Source organism: Thermobia domestica, chromosome 15 (genome assembly GCF_964235325.1).
Source record: "Thermobia domestica chromosome 15, izTheDome1.hap1.1, whole genome shotgun sequence".
NCBI classification, from domain to species: Eukaryota; Metazoa; Arthropoda; class Insecta; order Zygentoma; family Lepismatidae; genus Thermobia; species Thermobia domestica.
The window spans coordinates 90,860,102-90,884,359 of record NC_137468.1 but is presented as its reverse complement, the minus strand read 5'-3'; the positions used below and the strand labels follow the sequence as shown (position 1 = coordinate 90,884,359).

Below are 24,258 nucleotides of genomic sequence, written 5' to 3'. Positions count from 1 at the left end.
CATAGTAATGTTGACCAGAAACTGCTTCACAGATAGGACCTTGTGAGCAGGTGCATTGTTCTGGAGCAATAGCCATACATCACTCAACAACTGTGGCTTATTTTCTTCAATTTTTTCACAGTCTTCTCAGTACCTAAATGTAATAGTGCTGATTAACAGTTTGACTACTGGGAACCCACTTCACCATTATAAATCCACTAATATCATAAAAGACAAGCAACATTGTCTTGAATTTTGACCTTGACTTTTTTACTTAAGATTCTGGACACTTGCAGTGAATCGACTGGCGCTTATTTTCAGGGTCGTAGGTAAAAGTCCACGTTTCATCACAAGTAACAACAGACTCCAAGAAATTTGGCTCATTTCTGATGTGTTCTAGCGTGTCCATACACGCATCTTAACGGCACTGTTTTTGGCCATTGGACAGAACTTTTGGAACAACCTTCGCACAAATTTTCCTTGTGTTCAATTCCTCAGTTAAAATGCGCCGAACAACTTCCCTATCCAAGTCAACCAACTCACCCACTGCACGAACATTCAATTTTCGGTCATCCCGATCACTTCACGAACTTTGGCAATGTTTCGATCAGTAATCACAGACCTTGGGCGCCCTGACGATATATTATCTTCCACACTGTTCCTTCCCTCTGAAAACTGTTTATGCGATTCAAGCACACGTGTTCTAGACAAAGTATTATCCTCATAAGCCTCAGTTAACATTTGGAAGTTTCTGTGGCCGATTTCTTAAGTTTCACAAGAAATTTGATGTTGATTCTTTGTTCAACTTTCATACTAGATATTTTCGGGCAAACACAATTGCACGTGCTCACTCGTTGATGCTACACTCCTGTCACGACCGGTTGAGCCCAAACTTGCAGTACGGAGGGGTGTGGCATGACGTCATCAAAACAGTTGTTATGAACTCCAATCTTTTTTCAAGTTATGAACTTGTTTTGTCACTTCGTAGAACTACTATTGTTTTTAAAGGTCCCTTTACCAGTTATTTTCCCTAACTTCTTTCAGATTTGCCCCGGGATATAATAATTATGTACTATCAATCTCAGGCTATTTTACGAAACCTGCAGCTGTTAGAAGTCTCACTTACTATACAATAATTGTTATAAGCCACACAGATATACTGCAATGGAATTCAACTAATACATGAATGGATTCTGTGTAAACCTAGCAAGTTATAACTTCCATTACTTACATACAATTTTATAATAAACGAAACTGGTATATTTAAAAACGTACCATTGAACAAAACCCGTGGACAATCCTGAGCAACACATTCCAGTGTTTTCTCTTCCACTTCAGGAAGTGCGTTCTCAGATGAACTAGGAAATGGAGTTTCTACCTTAAAAAATAGGAAAAAGTGTTTCTATTAGATGTTGTATTTACATACTGTATATCAAATGAATACTGACCGTCATTATGCTTGCAGCAATGGAAAATATATTAATACATAATTAATACATAAAATATATTAATACTCAAAATTGTGTGATCTGCTAAAAACATTTATTGAACTGTATCAGTACAAATATTAAGCTAGATTGTGGAATACAAAGAGTGAAGTTGCAATCTATTTACAGACGGCTGTAAAATCTTCAAGGAAGTGAATAGTACAGAAAACTCCGACCTACTTCAAAACAACAGATAATTTTCCTCTTGGTGTAACACGTGGACTCTAAAAGTGAAATCTCGATAAGAATAAAACCATAACATTTTCCGAAAAATAAAATATTGTACACACCTCATACAATATAAATGGTTCACCCATCACGAGAGTCAATAGTCAAAGATCTCAGAGCACTTTTGACACAAAACTAACGTTTACAGAACATATAAACACTATCACTAAGCAGTCAATGCATCTTCTAGGACTCCTGTACAGATTAACCGAAATACGGAACTAGCAACGTTCTATAAGGCAACCATTTCTTCTAAAATGGAATATTGTTCACCTATCTAAACAACGTCAACTCCTACAAACCTATCCCGGCTAAATTCAATTCTAAACTTCTTCCTAGCAATAGTATGTTTCAGAGTACCTCGCACACGTGCGATGACAAAACACGAACTGTTACGAGCAGTAAATATTCAACTACCTGAGATTCGTCATAAAATCAGTTATCTCAAATATCTGTACAAACTCGAACATGGTTAACTCAGATCCGAAACGCTACTCTCAAATTTGTATTTCCTAATTCCATGCAGATAAACACGTAACACACATCTTTTTCATACAGTAGGGCCTAAATAGTTCAAACGCTCTCTGTTCTACAGGCTTATTAAGTTATACGATGAAATGTCACTTACACCCGTAGATTTACCTAATTCTGAAGCTGATATATAACTCTGTACGACGTCATTTTAATCGATAAATTCTTGTCCGCCCCAACCTTTCTTGTTATATTATTATTACCTTATGTTATCATCTCTTAAGATTTATTAGATATTCCAGTGTAAACTGGTGTTCAGCTGTATCTGGAATTATGTTTGTAAATAAATAGATTATGAATCGGCACATGTCCTGGATAGCATATTTCAGGAATGGTAAATTTTCCATGATATATTTTAATGTATATACACAGTGGGGCAAACAGGAAAGGAAACTGGGTCTGTAAAAAATAAATGAATAATAAGTGAAATCGGTTTATTCAAAGTAGGAACTTCCATTGTTCATGCACAGCTTTGCACGATATAATTAAGTCAATAGAATAACTTCTGAATTCATGGATTGTAATGGTGTTTAAGATGCTCGTGAATGCTCTTTAGATGGAAATATCATCACCTTTTTTGACGAAAAAAATAATCAATCGCTGCCTTGTGTACTACTCCGTTAAGGAACGAGGCAAGAAATGTCTATACAACTTCTGTATCTTTAAATCCTAGGTTATTATTTTGCGAACCCATACGAAATCTGATACTACCCTAAGACTTGCATTTCGGTCATTCAAAATGATATCCCGAATTCTGCCATTCGTTTCAGTTGTTCTGACAGACCTGCTTGGACTCAGTTCTTAAACTCTTGTGCTATTCGACAATAGGGCCTGTATAGCAACGAGAAAGGTACCAGTCTCTATAAACCCTTTCCAACATCTTAAATGTTTCCGTTGGAGTTTCTCCTAAGTGTGTACAGAGTTTGATATTCATTCTTTGTTTATTGTTGAGACGGTGGTGAAGTATCAACAGCAGTCTATATTTAGCCGCGTCACGCGCTACAATGGAAATTGGCCGAGCTGGAAATTTCTAGATGTATTCCTAAGAACACATGAAAGATTCACCACCATGAAAAGATTTTATGTCAAAACTAACTTCACAGAGAGAGAGAAAATGTCTCATTTCCTAATTGCACACTATGTATATTCACGGCACTATTCAAAGGTTGTGGCGAAAATACTATTTAAATAAATGATTGTGACAGTAAAAAGCATGCTAAACTGAAAATTTTAGTTTGGCGATTTGGACAAGTCTTTACAAGTTAAAATTTCACAAAAAAAGTTTAAATGTTAAGCAGTCTTCTGAAAATTAACCACGCGCAAAGAATGTATTTTACAGCGAATACGGAGAAATTCTCTAAAGAGAAGAACTCACTTATTTTTGAAATATGTACTCCATAAATTCCATTAATCTAGCTGCTTCGGTCGAAATGTGGCTTTTGTATAACCCATTTAGTTTTGAGTTTTACAGAAGACTCACGATCGCGTTCTTTCGGTTAAAGGGGATGATGAGAAATGAAATGCTAGTCATGAAATGCAGGGTGAAAGAAAAATACATAACGCCGATGAATATTCAAAGTTAATTAATTTATGAGTGAGTGAGTGTATATATTTTAAGTCCTTACGCAACACCGGAGTTATGAAAGGCTGAACCTACTACTGTATTAACGTGGGCTTTGAATCATGACCACGGTTGGAATCCACTACAGATGGGGAGTCCGCACCCAATCATGTAGAATCACTCCTCACAGTATAGACCATTTCTCACTATCCTATCTCCTGTCAAGAAAACTACTACGGGATCATGTTACCGGTCCTAGCAATTTAAAATAAACATTATTTTGAATAAATACACTTGTATGAAAGTTACGATTTCAACCTTGTCCCTTCATTTAAGTACTTTCAATTACGTTTATTTCCATATCACTGTACAGTGTAGTTCAGTGTACCTTAAATTTATAAAACGTACATGCTTAGACAAATAAATAAAATAGAATGAAAACAACAAACAGGGATGCGAACTACTTTTGAGGTCAAAATTACTGACTTTATTGACTTCAAATCTAAAAATAGTGACCAAATACTGAAAATACTAACTATATATATTAGTTGCTGTAAGCATATGTTAACTCAGTTATTAACAAATCTTGCAATATAATATGATAATAAGTATATTAAATTCAAGAGATGAAAAAATACCAAGAATGTCTTTGTAAAACTGTCTAAGCAAAACCAAGTACACAGAAAACTGAACTGCAGTAAATTCATTTTCATAAGTTGAAAAAATAATTACAGCTCCTCAGACCAATTTCCTTTGCCTCCTTTTACACATACAAAATTAAGAACCTTATTATTATGTTCACTCCTTTTTGGGTTTTTTCTTGAAAAAGGTACTAATTAATGAAGACATTCATTTTTCTACACTTTTCTGAATTTTATCAGCCTTTTGTTTCTTTTCATCAGCTTCTTTCTTCATCTTTGTGGCACTATCAAGCATTACTCGTGCTACATCGGCTTCAAGATCCTTGTTCTTAAGGGTATCTCTCAACCTTTCATTTGCTTCCTTCAGTAACCTTCTCTTCTCTTCTTCTCCATCCCTTAGATGTTCTAAAGTACATTCTTTTTCTTCAATTGTTTTTTTCTCAATTGAAAGATTTTTTTTTTCAATTCTTCTTCAACTGCCCGGTTTCATTTATCATTGGGGGCATACACAAAACATTTAAATTGCTTTTAAAATTTAAAAATTTTGTTTAACCTTCCAAAGAGCCTAAAATGTTGACTTTACTGACTTATTTAAAAATATTGACTTCGTCAAAAATACTGACTTTTACTGACCAGTTTGTATCCCTGCAACAAACCTCTCAACTAAAGTTGTAACATGCATTATGTTTACACGCTACAAGTGATTTTTTTTTCGTTCTTCATTAAAATATACAGTCCATAACAAATTACACGACACATTAAACTAACCTGGTTTATCAAGCTATAATTTGCAGCAGCTGCTAGTGCAGTCGCCCGAGTTTTCACTACAGGCATGGTATTCCTCTGATTTTCGAGATTCGCAAGTCCCACTTTCCCGGGAAGACAAAATCGATATCCTTCTGGTGCTAATAGTTCCCAATTCGTATTTGAAGTAGTATTATCTGCAAATTACACAAGCATACTTTTAATACAACAAGAACGTTGGAAACCAAACTAAAGGTAAGTAATAACAATAATAATAGTGTGCGAATTACTGATACTGGCGGGTGGAGGCAGAATGAGGCCCAACAGCACACAGAGGTTTGAAGATGCAATAATTCAAAATGAGACTATGACCCCCCCCCCACACACACACAAATATGATTATTGGTCATATTAAAATCAATAAATTTAGTATTACTAAGTACCACCTGGCGTAACGTCCTGATGTGGGCCTGAGCAGCTCTACACCATCTGTAGCGACTGGCGGAACTACGTCCATCCTAGCGACGAACATGTAGTCCCCCATCACTAACCGGAATATCAGGAGCTTTCTAGACCTAGTGGCCGTGACGTCCTTTATTCACGTGACGCTGGGTGGACGCCGAAAATCGGGGAAGCACAGGCCGGGAATCGAACCCGGGACCACGAGGGCATGAATCCAACGCTCTAACCACTAGACTACGGTGTCTCCCAAATTAACTATATACGTATTTCTTAAAAATAGTCGCACCTAACTTTCATGGATGTATTTGAGGATGAGACGGGAAGCATCTTACATTGTATAAGTACAAAATAAGATGTTTTTCTTTTTTTATATCCATACATTACTTTGTTATACGCAGTTAATATAACGTTATCGTCCAAATTCACCTCCGACGAGGAACTGAAGGGTATAAGGATACGATTGCATGTGGCAATTAAAGGACAATAAAATAGTTAAAGGTGGCGACGGTGAAAACAAAGGAAAAGAACATGTACATTAACGTGGCTGTGACTACAAAATTAGAAGTCAAAAGTTAACTGTTAATAACTTTTATTTAGGAATATAGCTAGCAAATTAAAATTACATGAAAGACTAAAAGTCAGTGTTATTTGACGAGATATTCAAACTTTTTATTGATCTCCTTCGTGGCTAAGCAGTTAGCGTACGCACCATTGGCGGGGGAGACCCGGGTTCGATTCCTGGTGGAAGCTTAAGTGGTTCGGATTCCACGATAATCAGTAGGTCCACGTCTTATATAGCCTCGCTGCTGAACGGGACGTTAAACTCAAAATCAACTGAACGGAAACTTGTTATTACTAAATATGGTTTACAGGAAAGAAAAACATCCCTGGCAGGGATCCTTCAGGAAGTTTCATCGGGGAGGGGTCAAATTATGATTGCGGGGCAAATGTCCCTCACACCCTCGTAATTCGCATTCTGATAACAAAAATACATCAACATTATCCAATTTAATGTGTACATTAAGTAAGAACATTATATAATGATTTCATACTTACTGCTTATTTTTCAATAATGTCTTATTATTTGATGAAGATAAAAATGGTAATGACTGTGAGGTTGAATTACTCAGAATATGTACACTGAATACTTAACCAAAATGAAATGAAATCTTTAAGTTTCACGTCCCACGATTATGCCGGCTAGGCTAAAGGAGACGGTAAAATAAAAATGAATAAATAAAAAAAATCTGAAAACGGTCACACCTACTGAAAATAAAACACAGGTTCCCATTCCGTTCTTTTATTCTGAAAAATATTAATATATATGCTCTTAATATCGTAACGCACTGACATGAATAAGAACTAGAAAATAATCTTACTTTAAAATATCCTGAAACTGAAGTCTTCATCCTGCGACACATCTCGATGCGAAGACCCGTAGGCCTACAGGCGGAGAAGGGACAATTTAAGGTGGTGAGTATGTGATCAGCACATCGCCTTGCTTCTGGTGAATTTCGATAAAATCGATGGATATGTTCTTCAGTTATTACTGGGTGCATTAGCGATTACACAATCCGCCGTTTGATTTTTAAATACTGATTTGCATATGGCAAATGATCTAATCTATGTCCATCGTGGGTGTACAATTTTAGTACTGGAGCTAGTTCAATGGAACTTCAAAGTACAGTACATTAATTAATGAATTGTGTATATAAATAATGTTTTCACTGCATATAAGTGTTTTAAATAGTTGGGTGCACCTAAAAAGTATTAACTAGTGATAAATAAGCTGGCTCATTGGTTACTAAGGAATCAATAAGAATAATTACATTTTAATTTTCTTTAATGGTACATACTGTTTTTTTTTTTTTTTTTCAAGTCTTCTTTTTTTTTCTCAAACTTGACAAGAAAATAAATTTTAACGATTAGCAATGAAAAAATAAATAAGAAACAGTATTACGAAACTTTGCAAATTGCTCCTGCCCGAAAATGAACGTGTTTCCCTCGATATATATGTCAGATGTTAATTCACAAAAACTTAAGAGGAAGCATTCGGCGAGTAACGAAATACAAAGTAATTTCTTACCTTCAACGTAAGGGACGTCAATCGAACTTTCATTGTCTCGTGAAGCATAAAACGCTCGCAAAGTCTGACTGAAGTTTCGAAGACTCGTTTGATAGATTATAAACCTTCGACCGGACCGAAGTAATCCAACCTGAAAAAATAAAGAACACTTTAATCTACAATCTATGTATATAATTTATTTTTTCCTTTTATTAATCTTACTTGTAATATTTTGCTGTAACATAACTTCCAACGTTTCGTTGTAATTGCTAGGTTACAATGTAAATTTGCACTTACCAATGCGAGATGATGTTACTGTACTGGAATTTTACTAGAAATAGTTTCGACATTAACATATCTCATCAGTCCTGGATAGATACAAATTTTTCGTGCCTTTACAACTGCTTTATTACACGTATGTGTATGTAATTTTAGTACTTAGTTATCAAAGATAATAGAATTCTGTATGTATATACACAATACTGAGTACAATGAGAATTTTTAAATACTATTTTTATTTGTGAACTCATTTTTGCCCAACCTCCTATTCAAATGTAATGTTGAATCTTTGGCACTGGTATACGATTCAAAAATGGTGAAGAGGTTTTGTGTAAAAGTTTCGCATTCTTGACTGGATGTTAAGAAATGTAACCGTCTGCGAGCGATGTAGCCAAATCAATATCCGTAGCAGAAATTAGTATGTACCCACCTGTTGCTATAAAGGACAAAACATGTTGTCAACATACGGTAAAATAATGTGGCCGCAAAACGAAACTGATATAAATACTGAGTAGCCTTCAAGCAACAGAGACGATTCTAAATTGGTTCAGGATATTTTCTGTTCGGGGACCTTCGCTATTACAGCAACAAATAGTTAACATATGCCCTGAGTGTTCAGAAGTGAAATACTTTTTGGTGCTATGACACATGCACGACAATTATGTAAAAAATATCGAAAAGTGGCGGCTAAAACTAAACTTTTCTCCACTGAATAGGTCATATACCACGTGATAAACTGTTGAGTATCAACATCCATACATCAGAAAACAGAATTACACTCTGTATTTATTGGATAGTTTCTACAAAAAGAAATAAATATGTAAACACACAAAAAAAACTTCGTATTCCATATGCGATATATGCACTAGTGCTGTCGAATTTTTGTGACATTTGCGGTTTTAGGTTTTTGAGAAAACCGGTTTTCTAAAAACCGAAAACCGCAAAAGCTGTTTCCAAAACCGAAACCGCAAAAGCGGATTTCCAAACGGAAAGCACAAAAGCTATTTTCGAAAGCGAAAGCCGCCTGAAACAGTGTTTGCAGTTTTATAAGCGAAGCCATGTTTGTCCTTTTCAAAGCAGAAACAATTTTTGCTGTTTTTAATTACACCTTTTAACAATTGTGAAAGCATCTATCAATCGAGACAATTGTATTAATTTATATGTGTGTTTTAACTTTTTTTTTTATTTGCTCCAAGACTATTATGGTAAGATCTGCAGCACTGTGCGAAAGGGATAGTTTGATGGTTGTACAAGTCACAACTAAATTAGGGTTGCCATATTTTAAAATCAGAGAAGTGGGGGGCTCTAAACCGTAAGTACTGATGTGAACTTGTGTTACAAATACTGACCTGGAATCCTTCGCACTTCCCCCCCCCCTATTTCTTTGATGACACTTTCAATGTACTTTTCGGCTGCAGGGAACCAAACTGGACCCCACCTGATTTTCATATATTTTGTAAAGTAGACCATGAGGAACACGAACATAAAGTGACCACGGAAGCAAAAAGGGACCCCATTTGATTTTTATATATTTCGTAAACTAGACCAGAATGAGCAATAATCTGAAGGAATTTTGACATTCCGACTTGCCGAACTCGAGATACAGAACTTGTACAGTAGTTTTAAATAGTATGTATAAAAGTAACGAAGAAAGTTCTGTCGCTTTTTGACCTATCCCCTTAGAGCATCAATATGTCACCTAAGACGTACCTGGAAGATCAAAAATAGTACCATCCGTATCAACGACCTTCTGCCAACGTTCAGGATGGGCATGGATTCCTTCACGGTAGAACTTGGTTTGCCGTGAAGCGAAGAAGGTATCAAGTGCATTTTGCACCTCTACTACGAAGTTGAACTGGAGTCTAAGGTGAGTGTCCAAGGAATGGAATAAGTAATAATCGGACGGTGCAATGTCCGGGAAGTATGGCAGATGTAATAGTGTTTCCCATCCAAGGCGTAGGATGGTGTTCGGGCTCATTCTAGCCATGTGGGGCTTAGTGTTGTCCCGTAACGGGAGAACCCCTTAGCGATTGAGAAGTGCTGGCCCCAGGGTTTTGAGTTTTTCTTAAACACAGCTCAACTGATGACAGTAGACAGTTGAACTGATGTTCTGCTCTGACCAGTCGCTAACAGTTCCCGATGCGCGATGCCGCGAGCAGTCCACCAAACACACAAGAGGACTTTCTACTGTATTACTGGTTTCAGTTGTTTTGGAACCGGTTCATGGGATTTTATCCAATGATGACGACGCCGTGGAGCTTCGTACAGGACCCACTTCTCATCACATGTCAACATCCTGTCCAGAAATGGCTCCTTCCTCAGACGAGACAGCAAAGAAACGCATGTGTTCGCTCGCGTTGCCTTCTGGCCCGGAGTGAAATCATGTGGGACCCATAGACCCAACTTGTAGTGCTTCCCAAGTTGATGGAGGTGCTGCCAAATGGTTTCTCCACTCACATTGAATGTTAGCCCCAGTTCCTCACATGTCTGTCCACTGTTCGCCTTAATTGCTACCTGAAGATCTTCATTTTGCAATGTGTTGGTCTTCCGGCACGTGGTGCGTCTTTCGTGTTTTGTCACCGTCTTTAAACTTCTTAACCACCCTTGCACTGTCTGCGTAATCACGACACCCTCACGAAAGGCCTGAGATATCTTCCGCTCCGCTGCACTGGCGTTTGACCCAAGTTTGAACTCGTACAGCATACACGCCCTTATGACGCTCTGTGGAGGTTCCATATTCACTCTGTCCTTACACAAGTTCACGTTGTAACTGAACTGCCACAAGCAGGTAGAATGTTGGATATACCCACAGCAACAACTGATCTTCGCCTTTTCTCCATTCACATTCAACTCACGGTGTGAGGACCAGTTGAACACAGACCTCCACAAAAAGCGACAGAACTTCCTTGGTTACTTTTATATATCTCACAGGACATAATATGTTTCGTATAGAGAATATTGTGTTTATTCATATAGATACATAGCGTCTATATTAAACTTTAAGTTCCGAATATCTCGAGTTCCGAAATTCGGAATCTCAAAATTCCTTCAGATTCGTGTTTCTCGTGGTCTAATTTACAAAATATATAAAAATCAGGTGGGGTCCAGTTTGCTTCCCTGCAGCCTACTTTTCAAAGGAAACTGAGTTTTACAGAGTGTACATTTTGCTTCAAACTGAGTTCTGCCCTGGCTAACATACGTAAATTTGCTTCTATAAGAGTCTTTAAAGTTAAGCTTGAAATTGTCGTTCGGAATTCTTGTAGCTTATGAAAGCATGAATAATTCAAGTATGTTTGTCACATCATCTACAAACGAATATTCATTTGTATAGAACCTCCAATACATTACATTGAAAACACATGAACTACACAAAGAAAACTATTGTGCATTAGAGCAGATCTCTTATTAGCAAATGGCTCTGCACACGCGCACTGCTCAGATAGGCCTGAGTGCGAGTCCAAATTTAACTCAATCGTGATAGAGATTGTCAGAGGTGTAGCGGTTTACGTTGAATATACCAACACTTCATCAACTACGTCGTCTTAGATTTTTCTCCAATCCCAAAAAGCTGGTGGTTTTTCGTGATTAAGATATGTTTAAGCGGGGGGACGAATATAGAACCTGAACATCGGATTGTACCCGCTAAAATCGGGTAATATGGCAACACTAAGCTAAATAGAAAATAAGGTATATCCCTATTTAAGATCACAACACATGCAACTCATGAAATTCAATTTGAAATCTCTTCCACTTAGACTGAGATCTTTTATATTATTAGCCTTTCCCCTTGTTTTTAAAACTATTATTACTGCCACTCTTTCTTTTGTTAACAAAAAAGCATCACCTCCCTTTCTTTTTAAAAAAAGAAAAGAAAAGAAAGAAAATCTATTACACAATTTTATTGTTGATTTGTTGCCACTCCGATAAATGTGAATGTTTTAGTTTTGTATGTGTTGACTGGTTTCTTATCGCAAGTCCCGGACACCTGCAATAGTTTATACGTGAAGGAAACACCGATCATGTTTTATTCTGTATCTTCAAGTTCGGCTCTTTATGAGAAATTGCAACTTATTTTTTTTTTTATTCTGCCAATTGTAAAAGTATACTCACCAAGAATTTTTCTACACTTTAAGACATTTTACGAAAAAATACCTTCTCTCCCCTCTGCAAATTTTGAGCATTTTTACTCTACGCCGAGGGAAATTTCTCTCCATCTGGCAACTGTGAGCCGAAGTGGGGAAAGATTCTTTGCTGTTTTCTCGTCGTTACTTGATATTAGTACTGTCGAATTTTTGTGACATTTGCGGTTTTCGGTTTGAGAAAACCGGTTTTCTGAAAACCGAAATCGCTAAATGCAGTTTTCGAAACCGAAACCGCCAAATGCGGTTTTCAAAACCGACATTTCGGTTTTATGAAATTTCACTTTTTTTCAACCGGTTTTTTCAAAAATCGATTTCGACAACACTAATATCCACTATAAAAACACACTATTATTATGCTCTTATTGATATATGGCTTTGTCACACTTCAGTGTTAAAATATACAATACTTTATTAATCACTTCGCGGGAAGTAGAGGAAAAATAAGAGATCCGTATGGTATGTTGCTCCAGCAAAAGATATTCCACTAGAAGGAATGATTATACTAGGATCTTGCTCCATGCAGAGATTGTGACGTAAAAATACTTAATTGGTGTCTTATGCGTGATTTTGCTTTAGCACTTTCATATTTTATAATCGAACATTGAATCCAAACTAACTGTTCAAATGATATGCTAAACATAAAAACTCCGTATCCTCGAGCGCGAGTATCCACAAGCAGTTATTTCAACCGACTAGTCTACAAATATGCACAAGAACTAAAAAATGTTCTCAGCGTTGGTTCTGCTTGGCTGGCAAAAAGGGAATTCCCAGGGTCGTTCAAGGGTAGACAATTTATGAAATGTTACTTTAAGTAGACGAATATTCATGTACATTAACATAAGATAATTGCACTCGTGGATTAACTTATCCAGTCCTGCAATATCAATTGAAACAATTACCCAGCCTTTCTTGGGATAACTTGGAACAGCGCATTCGAACAGTCTAAAATAAGCTTTCAACCAAGTTTACTATAAAATGTAAAATGAAATGAAATTTTTGAGTTTTAAGTCCCACGGTTATGCCGGCTAGGCTAAAGGAGACGGTGATGATGAGTAATGAATGAAATAGTGGAATGAAGAAAGTGGGAGGAAACGGGAGAACCCCGAGAAAACCCACGCACACGGTGTTTGTCCACCACAAGGTTCACTTGGCGGGAGCAGGGTTTGAACCCAGGACCCCATGCACCAGAGGTGAACGCTCTACCACTGAGCCACCGCGGCCCCCACTATAAAATGTAATAAAAGTATTGTAGGTCCATATATTCATATAAGAAAAGAGTCCGTAAATAAAACACATTTTTCAGTTCTGAAAAAATGGTTAGTTGTCTAATGTTTTCTCTGTCTCACACACATACACACATATTTTATATATTGTAAAGATTTCTCGGGTAGAGCAATAAATGTACTCGGGATTTGGACTTTTCCCTTCACCTTTTTATTACAAAAGTTTTATGTACACAAATAATAAGAAATTCCACTAATATCAGGTAAGATTAGATGGGAGCCCGGTGACCAAGCGTCGTGAGAGGGGTGTAGATTAGGTATCTCTCTCTCGGTGACCGTGCGTCGTGAGAAAGAGGAAAGGAACCCGGTGACCAAGCGTCGTGGGTATAAGGATAGGTACCTCTCGGTGACCAAGCGTCGTGAGAGGGGTTTTAGGTGTTGTGATCAATCCGTGAAGATTATGTTGGTCGAGGTGTGCAGGTCCTTTTTATTCTGTCTTGTCGGCTTCCATCGTGGGTACTCGTCCTTCCGACTGTTGGCGATGGTGATCGACTCCTCTTCGGGAACGTCGTCTGTTTGTTTGTGTTTATTATCAATACATGTAGTTCACACGTGGTTATTACCTGGTACGGCAACGTGGGGATCCTTACACCCCCGGGGCGTAGAAAAATATAAGCCACTGGATTATTTTTCGTGTTTGTGCCAGCATCTGGAGTCTGCATTGGGCACAGTATACACTGGAAAACACTGTAACACTGAAACACAAAATCAAAGTTAAAAAGCACTGGTCACTGATATCACTGTTTGAGATATTATCACATAAGTTTTAAAGTTGAAGTTGAGCACTGACAGTTTGTCCTCTTAATCTAAGCAGGATCCGTATGTCACGTCATTTCCCTCAAAGGAGAGGCTGTCGAAGCTCTGGTGATTACAGTTAATAGTTATAACTACGTCACTGATGGTAATGTCCGCAGTATATGTGATGAAGTTCGCACGTCATATGGTGCTGTTATACAAAAGTTTCGAATATTGGTCTAGTTCCGGCTAGTACTAGTGAATAGATGACAGAACATACTTAGAGAATGGCTAAAGTCATTACATTGATAATTGATAAAAGGTTGCCAATCAAAAGTCCTGATTTTCTGAACGCTCTGTATATGTAGGTTAATGTGTTAGTGACAGTTATATGATACGCAGCAGAGAAGCGAATATAAAAATGTTATAGCTGGCCTTGTGAAGTTCGTTCGCTCGAAGTTGAAAGAAAATGCTGGCTTGCAATTTTGTTCACTGAAGGAAATTGTATGTATGCTTATTTATGACAGAATGCAGGTTGGTTAGGAATTAAGAGTGAGAAAAAAAAGACAAGGGATCGCTTGCGATTCGAATACTAAGGTGGGTACTAGATTTGGTCACTTCAAATAGTTAGCTGTATCATATGCTGTATCTTGTTTTCTTCTATTCCATGTTTTATTTCTTGTCTCGCTTTTTTTTTTCTTTGCCGCTAAATCATGAAGAGTGCGTTTCGCATTTCGCTCGTTGATATCTGCTGAGAGGATAATAATCGTGGTTTTCTCTCTTCTTATTTTCTCTTTTCTTCTTCCTTGCTGGTGCGTACGTCATCATTATCATTGTATATGTATTCTTCGGCGGCGTCAAATGGCTTAATCCTGTCAATGGAAATATTCTGTTCTCTCTCCCTGAAATTATGGGGCATGCGAACTCGACAGAGATTATTGTTTAGTTTTGAGATTATTGTAGCCGGTCCGCAGTATCTATCGGTCCATTGTGATGACTCTCCAATTCTTCGAAAGGGAAAGAAAATGAGTACTTTATCTTCAGTGTGAAAAATTTGTTGTTTATGTCTTCTATCAAAGTACTTCTTTTGTTGTTCGTGAGCCTTCAGTAAGTTATGCCGTGTCTTTTCTCGAAGTTTTACGAGTTGGTCTCGTTCAAGCTGTAGCTGAGGGGTAATCTGAAGTTTGCAATCGCTGATGGTCCTGGGTTCATATCCAAACATGAGAAAGAAGCTGGATTTCTTCGTTCCTAATTGAGCGAAACTATTTAAACCAAAAGTAATATGAGGCAATAATTTTGGGCATGTTTCGTGATTTTGTTGGACGAAAAATTTTAAGGAATTCTGCAGTGTTTTGTTCATAACTTCGACTAATCCTATGTCTTGATGGTTGAAAGCAGGGCAAAATTTAAATTCAAAGTTATATATCTCTGCTAGTTTTTGAAGTTTCTTCGCTCTGTGCACAGGATGTCTGTCCAGATGAAGGAAACGAAAGGCGCCGAATTTCAGAATTATTTCTTCCAATAAGAATTGTTCAATTGTATCTGCTGTAATCCCATTAACAGCCTTTGTCACTATATAGCGTGTACTTGTTTCGATGGCGACTAAAACATATTTTGGTTTCCCTTCTTCGTGCGGATAGGGACCTAAGCCGTCAAACATCCATCGTTCTCCTATATGGCCTATCGGGTGATGCAGAAGTTCACCTTGTTGTTTTTTGGGTAGTTTTTTCAGGAGTTGGCACTCCCTACAGTTCTTGATTTTGAATGCCAAGTATGATTTCATGTTTGGCATGTAATATTTGTTAAGGACAGTCTTATATGTCTTAGAAAACCCAAAATGGGGAGCTGACGGGTCTTTATGAATAGACTCGAACCAATGTCCTGCCAAACTTTTCGGGATGCACAAAAGATGAAGTAGCCCAAGTTCTGGATGTTTTTGTGTACGATACAATATGTTGTCTTTTAATCGAAAATATTTGGCTGCCCTCGTGGTGGAACTTTTTGCCGGTTCTCCCCCTTCTAAAACTGTTATAATATCAGCGTATGCGTCATCCTTACGTTGTTCTTCTCGTAAGTTCTTCAAAGATCCTGAGTATTCTATTTGGAGAATGGGTTCCTCTAGAGAATTGGATCTGTATGCATGTAGATCTTCGATTGCCTGATGTGGGTCCAAGGGTTCTGAAATATCACTGCTATTCTACTCTAAGCAGCTGATGATATCAGCCGGATGTTTCTTTCCTTCGATGTGACAGATATCGAAATTATAGTCAGCTAAGAAAAGTCTATAGCGAGTGTATTTTCCTACTCTGTCCGGGTGACTAAGTAAAGAGGTTAGACATTTTGCGCCTGTAAACAATTTAAATTTACGATTGAGTAAGAAATATCTAAATTTGCGTAAAGCATATATAATAGCGTACAGTTCTTTTTGCCATACTGAGCTCTTGATCTCAGTTTTTGTGAGACGTCTGCTACAATAGGAAACGATTCTTTCTTCGTTAGTTTTGGGATCAAAACAAGCTAATAGCCCTCCGATCTGGTGAGAGGATGCATCCGTGTACAGCCTTATCTCTAGCTTTTCGTCGAAATGATAGAGAGAAGGGGCATTCAAAATGTCTTCTTTCAACTTTTCAAATAATTCGTCATTTTTTTCTGTCCATTTAAATTTGGCATTTTTAGTAAGAAGTTGCTGGAAAGGTTCTATCTTGGTCGTGAAGTCCTTGATATGACTTCGTAAATAAGAGCATAGGCCAATAAAGCTCTTAAGTATGCGTTTGGTCGTTGGCTTTTCAAAATTCTTGATCTTTTTTGCGATTTTTGGTGAGATGCTTATCTTCTCTCCGGATACAAGGAATCCTAGTACTGGGAGTTCTGTATATAACAGGTGCGTCTTCTTGGGGTTGGCTCTGAAGTCGTTTTTCCTTAATTTTTGAAATAAAAGCTCCAAATCTGAAAGTAGTTGTTCCCACGTATAAGAACCGATGACGATGTCATCTGCGAAATTGGTAATGCGTTTAGGTAAGCCGTCTAGTAGCATTTTAATTACTATAGTCAAACATTGGGAAGAGGAACAATGACCCATTACGCATCTAAGAAATTTGTAACTTTTGCGTGTATGATTTACCTCGAAAGTCATATATTTAGTGCTTTTTGGATGCAATTTTACTTGAAAATACGACTGCGAGATGTCCAAACTTGAAATCAGGTTTTTCCCTTTTAAAACCTGTAAAACGTCCTCTGTATTTTGAAATCGTATGCTTAGGTATTTCGTATAACCATTACATGCCTGGAGGTTCAACACAAGCCTGAAATCTGAACTGTTTGGCTTTTTGATTGCAATTAAAGGTGAGGAGAAATTACTAGTCTGCGTCTCCGTTATGATTTTTGCATCTAACAGCTGTTGTATCTGCTTATCAATTTGATCTCTTATCCCTAATGGAATCGGTGGGGAACGGTGATGGAATGACGCACTTTTATCTATACGAATTTTGTGTTCATATCCTCTAAAATAGCCTATATCCTCTGGGCTGTATGAAAACACATCCCTGTATTTATACAATAAATTGGCTACAGCTATTCGCTGGTATTCTGGTAAATCCGGATTTATATCAAAAAGGTTAATGTTAAAAGATTTAGCAGTTTGCCTTAATCTTTCCTTTATCTCTTCTTGAGTACGAAATTGATGCGCTTTCTTTTCGTCTTCTTCTATTGTAAATGAAAATTCTTCCACGCCCTCCTCTGTATACGCCACTGGTGTACCTTTATTTAATGTCATTATTCGTGACGTGGGATTGGAAATGAGTAATGTAAGGTCGTTACTCGGTACTCTCATGGTCATTGCCTGTAAGCCGTATCGGTCTAATAATGATTGCAATGGAGTAATGTAAAATGCAGCGTCATGAATTGTTTCTTTTTGAATCGATACAGGGAAGTAGAAATGTGATTTCGCTGGAATCGTAACTTTACTTGCTGTGATGACGTTTGCATTCCTTTGCAAGTGCAAAGAGTGCGTAGTGTCTCGTGACATTTCTTCCGATTCTTGCTTTTCCATTGGAAACGTAGGTTTCCTAGGTTTTCTGTATAATGATATTGATTTATTCTCCAAGTCTATTTGAGAGAAAAGCCTTGTGAGAATATCATTTCCAAAAATTGGATTAAAGTCAGCATCTATGATGCGGAAGTAATGTGAGAAAGTAGTGTTGCCAATTTTAAATTTAATTAAAGCTATTTCTTTTAAAGTTAGAACTTTGTTGGCAATGCCCTTGATACGAGTTTGAAATGGTATTAGCGTACATTTTGGGGGTACGTCCCGTCTTGACCATAGACTAAGACTAGAACCAGTGTCTATTATAGCTGGTAGACTGTTTGTATTTATATTAATATTGAGTAACAGTTTATTCCCAATTTAACATGTTCACGATGTTCATTATTGGTCGTCTGGGTGAAAAAATTGGCGTCCGTGTCCTTAAGAGTTTCCGCTGTTGCCTGCTCTTCTTGAGTGCCAACACATTTTAATTGTGGTGGTGTCTGTGTGGCCCGCGCCGACTTTTCGGAAATGGCCCGCGAGGCTTGACTTTGGCCTGCGAGCCCATCTACGCGTTTCCCTGGTTGGAATTTTTTGGATTATTCCAACACGTGGATGCTCCGTGGTTCTTCTTGTAACAAACTGAGCAGACTGATATTTTGTCGCCCTTTACAAAATTGTTCTTTCTTCTACCACCGTTATTTCCTTTATTGCTATTCTTCGCATCCGCTTTTCGTCCATTGTTACGCCTATAATTAGACTTCATGGCGTTCTGTGCTACCATTAACGATAACTCGGCCATTTGATTTGCTAATTTGGTAAGGTCCGTGTGAGGAGGTTGTGAGGGCGGGTTTTGACTTTGGTGGGGATGCGGATTCGAAACCTCAGGTGCAGAGGAAGTTGACTGAGGAGGGAAGATATTCTGCGATGGAGGTGCAGAAGGTAACGATTGCGAATAACTAGGAGCAGGTTGGGTGTGATGCACAGTAGAAGTTGGCTGTTGTGCATAGGTTGGCATGTATGAATAAGAATTCGTTTGGCTATAATGGTCGTACAAAGGGAGTGGTGAGGGGCGGTTAGGTTGGCCGATCAAAGAATGAATTGCCTGTGACAATTCTACATAATTCCTCTTCTGCATGAGATCTTGAGCTTTTTCCAGTTCGTGGAGTCGTTCCTGCAGCCGCTGGATTGTTGGAAAGGATTCTAACGCTATCTTTTGCAGCAAATTTCGTTGTAGTCCTAACGAAAGAAAATGAATTTTCTGTTCCTCTGAAGCCTCTGGCATCAGCTGTCTGATAGCCCTCAATTTCCTTAAGAAATATGAATCGACTGATTCATTTTCGTTTTGTTGAATTTGAAAAATTTCTAATTCCGCCTTATACGCTGGTATATTTGGGCGGGACAGAGAAACTAATTTGGTTTTCAGCTGTTCGTAATTTAGTGTGTCGTATTGATTCAGATTTTGCAATTGTAAGACAAAGTCAAGAGCTACGTCCTGTAGATACATAGAAAGAATTTCTTTCTTCTTTTCGGGGGTCCAAGCCTGAAGTAAAGCCAAATGATCAAACAGCATGAAAAATCGATCGGGATCGTCAGTACTGTGACCAGAATATCTAGTTAAGTGAGGAATATTAAGAGGTATGCGGGAGCCTGATTCTGCCATATTGTTATCGCCTTCTTTATATGTATTTTTCCCAGATCTAGTTGTCGGCATAAATACCTGCCAGCCTGTAACGAATCAATCTACCGTTAAGAGTAATGAGAGTATTTATGAGAATACGGATACTATCTTTTATATGATCCTGCTTTTAGTAACACTTACACTGTATGTTAAAAGTCTTTAAGTCCGTGCTTTCGTTAATAAAAAGAGCGCCCCGTAGGAAAGTCCTTTTAGTGTCTGCAAATAGACGCCGACGCATCTACCATGTAAAGATTTCTCGGGTAGAGCAATAAATGTACTCGGGATTTGGACTTTTCCCTTCACCTTTTTATTACAAAAGTTTTATGTACACAAATAATAAGAAATTCCACTAATATCAGGTAAGATTAGATGGGAGCCCGGTGACCAAGCGTCGTGGGCTTTGAGGTGAGGTACTCTCGGTGACCAAGCGTCGTGAGAGGGGTGTAGATTAGGTATCTCTCTCTCTCGGTGACCGTGCGTCGTGAGAAAGAGGAAAGGAACCCGGTGACCAAGCGTCGTGGGTATAAGGATAGGTACCTCTCGGTGACCAAGCGTCGTGAGAGGGGTTTTAGGTGTTGTGATCAATCCGTGAAGATTAATGTTGGTCGAGGTGTGCAGGTCCTTTTTATTCTGTCTTGTCGACTTCCATCGTGGGTACTCGTCCTTCTGACTGTTGGCGATGGTGATCGACTCCTCTTCGGGAACGTCGTCTGTTTGTTTGTGTTTATTATCAATACATGTAGTTCACACGTGGTTATTACCTGGTACGGCAACGTGGAGATCCTTACAATATATATAGCAAAGCGTTATTGTTCTCTTATCAAGTTCGGCTGGCATCTGTAAATCTACGGAACACCTGCATCGTTCCTAAAGAAAAACCGTGCAGTTTGTAAAAACAGAAAATTCAGTTTTTTTAACCTTCTTGTGTTTTAGTCTTTATATAATGAAGAGAAATTATACTCAAAAATGTTCACTAAAGTATCATGTACACTCGTGGTAAAAATTATCTTAGAGCCAAGAATTGGTTATAGAGATGAGCATGTTTAGACGATAATGTGGCCATTGATTCTCCTTTAACATCTCTGATGTGTTTCCTGGTTCTGACCCTAAATTCCTTTTAGACATACAAATGTACTGTCACATTCATACACTGCTTTGTATCATCCTTGCTGCAACTGAGAAGCTTCGATATACGGTGGTCATCAGCTAGTCTCTTCGTCTTGACGTAGCAATGTACTGTTTTAATACCTTCCTTCAACTACAGTCTCTTCACCCCCTCCCTCTATTTCCTTCCACCATACCCAGTGGTCGAAGTGAGACGGTATGCGGTGGTATGCCATACCACCTCTGGTTTTTTAGCGATGAAGACGTACTCTCTCTGATTTTTCGGTGACCGAAACATACCCTCACTGGAAAGTGGATGCTAATATACTCACACCTTTAATAAACCCATTTTTATGCAAGTAATTGACAAATAGGTTTGCACGACAAAGATTTTATTTCTTATGTAGAAATAATTTCTAAGTTGCCAACACCAACCTTTTGTTTTTAAAATGAGGTGTCTACAAAGAAGTTCACCCTTTGCTCCTATACAGGAACTCGTAGTGTTGGTTGCAGGTAAGGGTCACACGACAAAGAAATGCATTATGGGTGCAATCCAAACAAAAGGTAGTGTATTCAGGAGACTCGTTTAAACTCAAATCGGAAAGAATTGTTATGAATTCGTCGGGACCAGGACCAGCCCTAGGCAATTTGCCGCTCCGTGCAATGGGATCATTTGCCGCCTTCTTTCTCTATAAAGAACAAATCTTAAAAGCCATTATTTTAAGTAAGCTACCCATCATGAACAACGAAAGGGAGGGAAAGGCACTCTCACTCAGAAAGGTCTAAACACTAAAAATATAATCTCGTTGTGTCTGTTTTCCTATAATGATAAGCTATTATGTTAGTGAAAGATAAAGCAAACATACCTGCAGAGGGAAGATGGTAATCCTTTTTAAAGAATTTAATATCGAGCTTCAATCTCAATAAATCAGTTTGCAATTTCACTGTAACTTGCTCTTTTATCTTTATTTCTTGTTTTCCTACTACATCTTTTAAAAATTAAAAAATTAATAATAAACTTGTTTCCACCTTCAATAATAAGAAACTTGTTTGTGACAAAAACAAGACTAATTTTCATATCAATACTGAAAACTAACTAAATGGAGCAGGTGTTCGCTACTGTTCGAGAATTGAGTTCTTGTATTTGAACAAGCAATTCATGCTGGGATGTTTGAACATTTGCTTTAGCACTGTCCATGTGACCACTGGCGCAAATCCCGGAGGGAAGAGGGGGACATGCCTCCTCCAGTCTTGGAACTGGGGGACTGTCCTCTCCAATAATCCGATTTGAAATGTGTGTTTTGGGGAGAAATGTGATGATTTGTGTCCGATTGCCACAAAGAAAAATGATATGAAAATATCACTTTAAACTTTAAAAAAATGACTACAAGTTGTGTATTTTGCGAAGGTGGTTTAAATCAAACACACAGATCGGTGGAAGCACTAAAACAGTTATGCCCAAAGAGGCAAAAACTTGCATAGGAATTCCATATTTTCCACAATTATCGACAAGAATTCAACGTATTCTTGCAAAGCATAACATATCTGCTTCTAGTATCCCCCTAAAAGTACAAAAACATTTAACTGGATTTCTGGCATTTACCGCGTTCAATGCGAATGTGACTCCTCATATATAGGCCAAACGAAACGCAATATTAATAGGCGAATTAAAGAACATGTCAGAAAATCAAAAAAGTTACAAGAGGGCATGTCGGGATTGGTGATTCACAACATACACACAATATAAAACAGGTTAATGTAATATGCTCAGCAAAAACAAAGAAAAACGGGAAATTAAACCTGTTTTAAACCTTGACACAGGCAACATTGATAGAATTTGGTTACCTACTTTTGATTCATACTTTGAATCTGGCAATAGTGACGTAACATAGATATCGCGCTCCCTTTGAATCAGTTCACTCTTTTTTCGCTTTGCTCTGCTCGTGACATTTCAGGATTCATCCTTTACATTATACTTACTTACTGGTTTTACACCTTTTACTGGTATTTCCTATCCACTTTTAACCTTGTTACATTGCCACTGAAGACGGAACCAGCTGAGCGTTTCGAAACGTCTGAAAAATACTTAGGCTTCCTAAGAGGGGATTCATTGGTAATTAGCCAATTATTTGTTAATTTAAAATGACTACGTACTTGACCACTCAATCAAGCCTATATTACGGATATTACTCCTTTTTATACTGTCACTTAATTTGCCGCATTTTATTTCAACATTACTGATATATATAAGTTCATCAAACAAAATTCGAGGCATACATCAACTCCCATTTTCTATTTCTCGAATCACACTAACTTTGGTCAAATTTTCTTACAATTATTACTCTAGGTGTGGTCAGAAAACAATAACTACGCATTGTAAGGTAGCAAACATACCATTAGTTCAGTATGGTTTATGGAAAGTTAGGGGATAGACGGATACTCGAACTTCCCATGGCATCCACTGCAGTACCAGACAGATCCTTTCGAATTTAAGAATAACAATTCAGGAGAAATATAGTTCAACAGGATAACATTCCTCTTCAACAACCATACAGACGTGTACTGACTTCTAATTCGCTAAATGCTAAGCAAGCGTGGAGTTTGCTGTTAAAAACACCACCAGCACTCACTTGTGGCAATGACGTTATATACAAGTTAGGCGCATTTATGAAAGTCGGACAAGACATGAGGAATTAGGTGGTCCCGTAGGATATTTGACGCAATAGACGAAGTGTCACAGAAACCGATGCCGCTATAATAAAGTTCAAATGTATTTTTAAGACCTTTGTTCCAAAGGATATAGTCGTAGGACGTAGAGCGTTGCTTTCCTTACATTACATCGGATGCTCTGAGTTGAAAATTGTACATTAAATCAGCTGTTATTGGCGTAAAAAAAATATATAGGTAATGAAACTACACTCATACCTCGTTTTTACGCACCTTGATTTAACTGACTTCGGGAGTAATTAATAAAATATACTGCACTAAATTCAGTCTAGAAGACTTCATTTTAACTAAGCATGTTAATCTGCTATGTTACAATGTATATTTACAGTGTATCAGGTATTTTACACTGGCAGATTGAATAGTGTGCTTGATTAAAAGTACAGTACCGTATTTTTCTTTTTTCTTTCGTAATGTAATTGCGGGTATTAGCCACTCAGACTCAGATTTACAAGTATAGTAAATTACGGACAACCGGCAACATCCAACGGACAACCGACAACCACTACTGCCCCCTTTCAGTCCGTTAAAACGACGGATGAGTATATTAGTGAGTGTTTAATAAGCATCATTTCAATATTTTATAGGTGA

General features: G+C 37.8%; 1 protein-coding gene across 2 annotated transcripts in view; it reads right to left on the bottom strand.

The window, feature by feature from the left end:
* LOC145671141 (cobalamin trafficking protein CblD) overlaps nt 1-24,258 on the bottom strand; it is a 57,004-nt gene that overhangs the window by 24,903 nt on the left and 7,843 nt on the right. For both annotated transcript variants that reach the window (XM_081739957.1, XM_081739958.1), the window contains exons 3-5: nt 7,720-7,849; nt 5,196-5,368; nt 1,255-1,357 (exon numbers count right to left, since the gene is read on the bottom strand). In XM_081739957.1, coding sequence (XP_081596083.1) covers nt 1,255-1,357; nt 5,196-5,368; nt 7,720-7,849 — 406 coding nt within the window. The remainder of the gene's footprint in view (nt 1-1,254; nt 1,358-5,195; nt 5,369-7,719; nt 7,850-24,258) is intronic.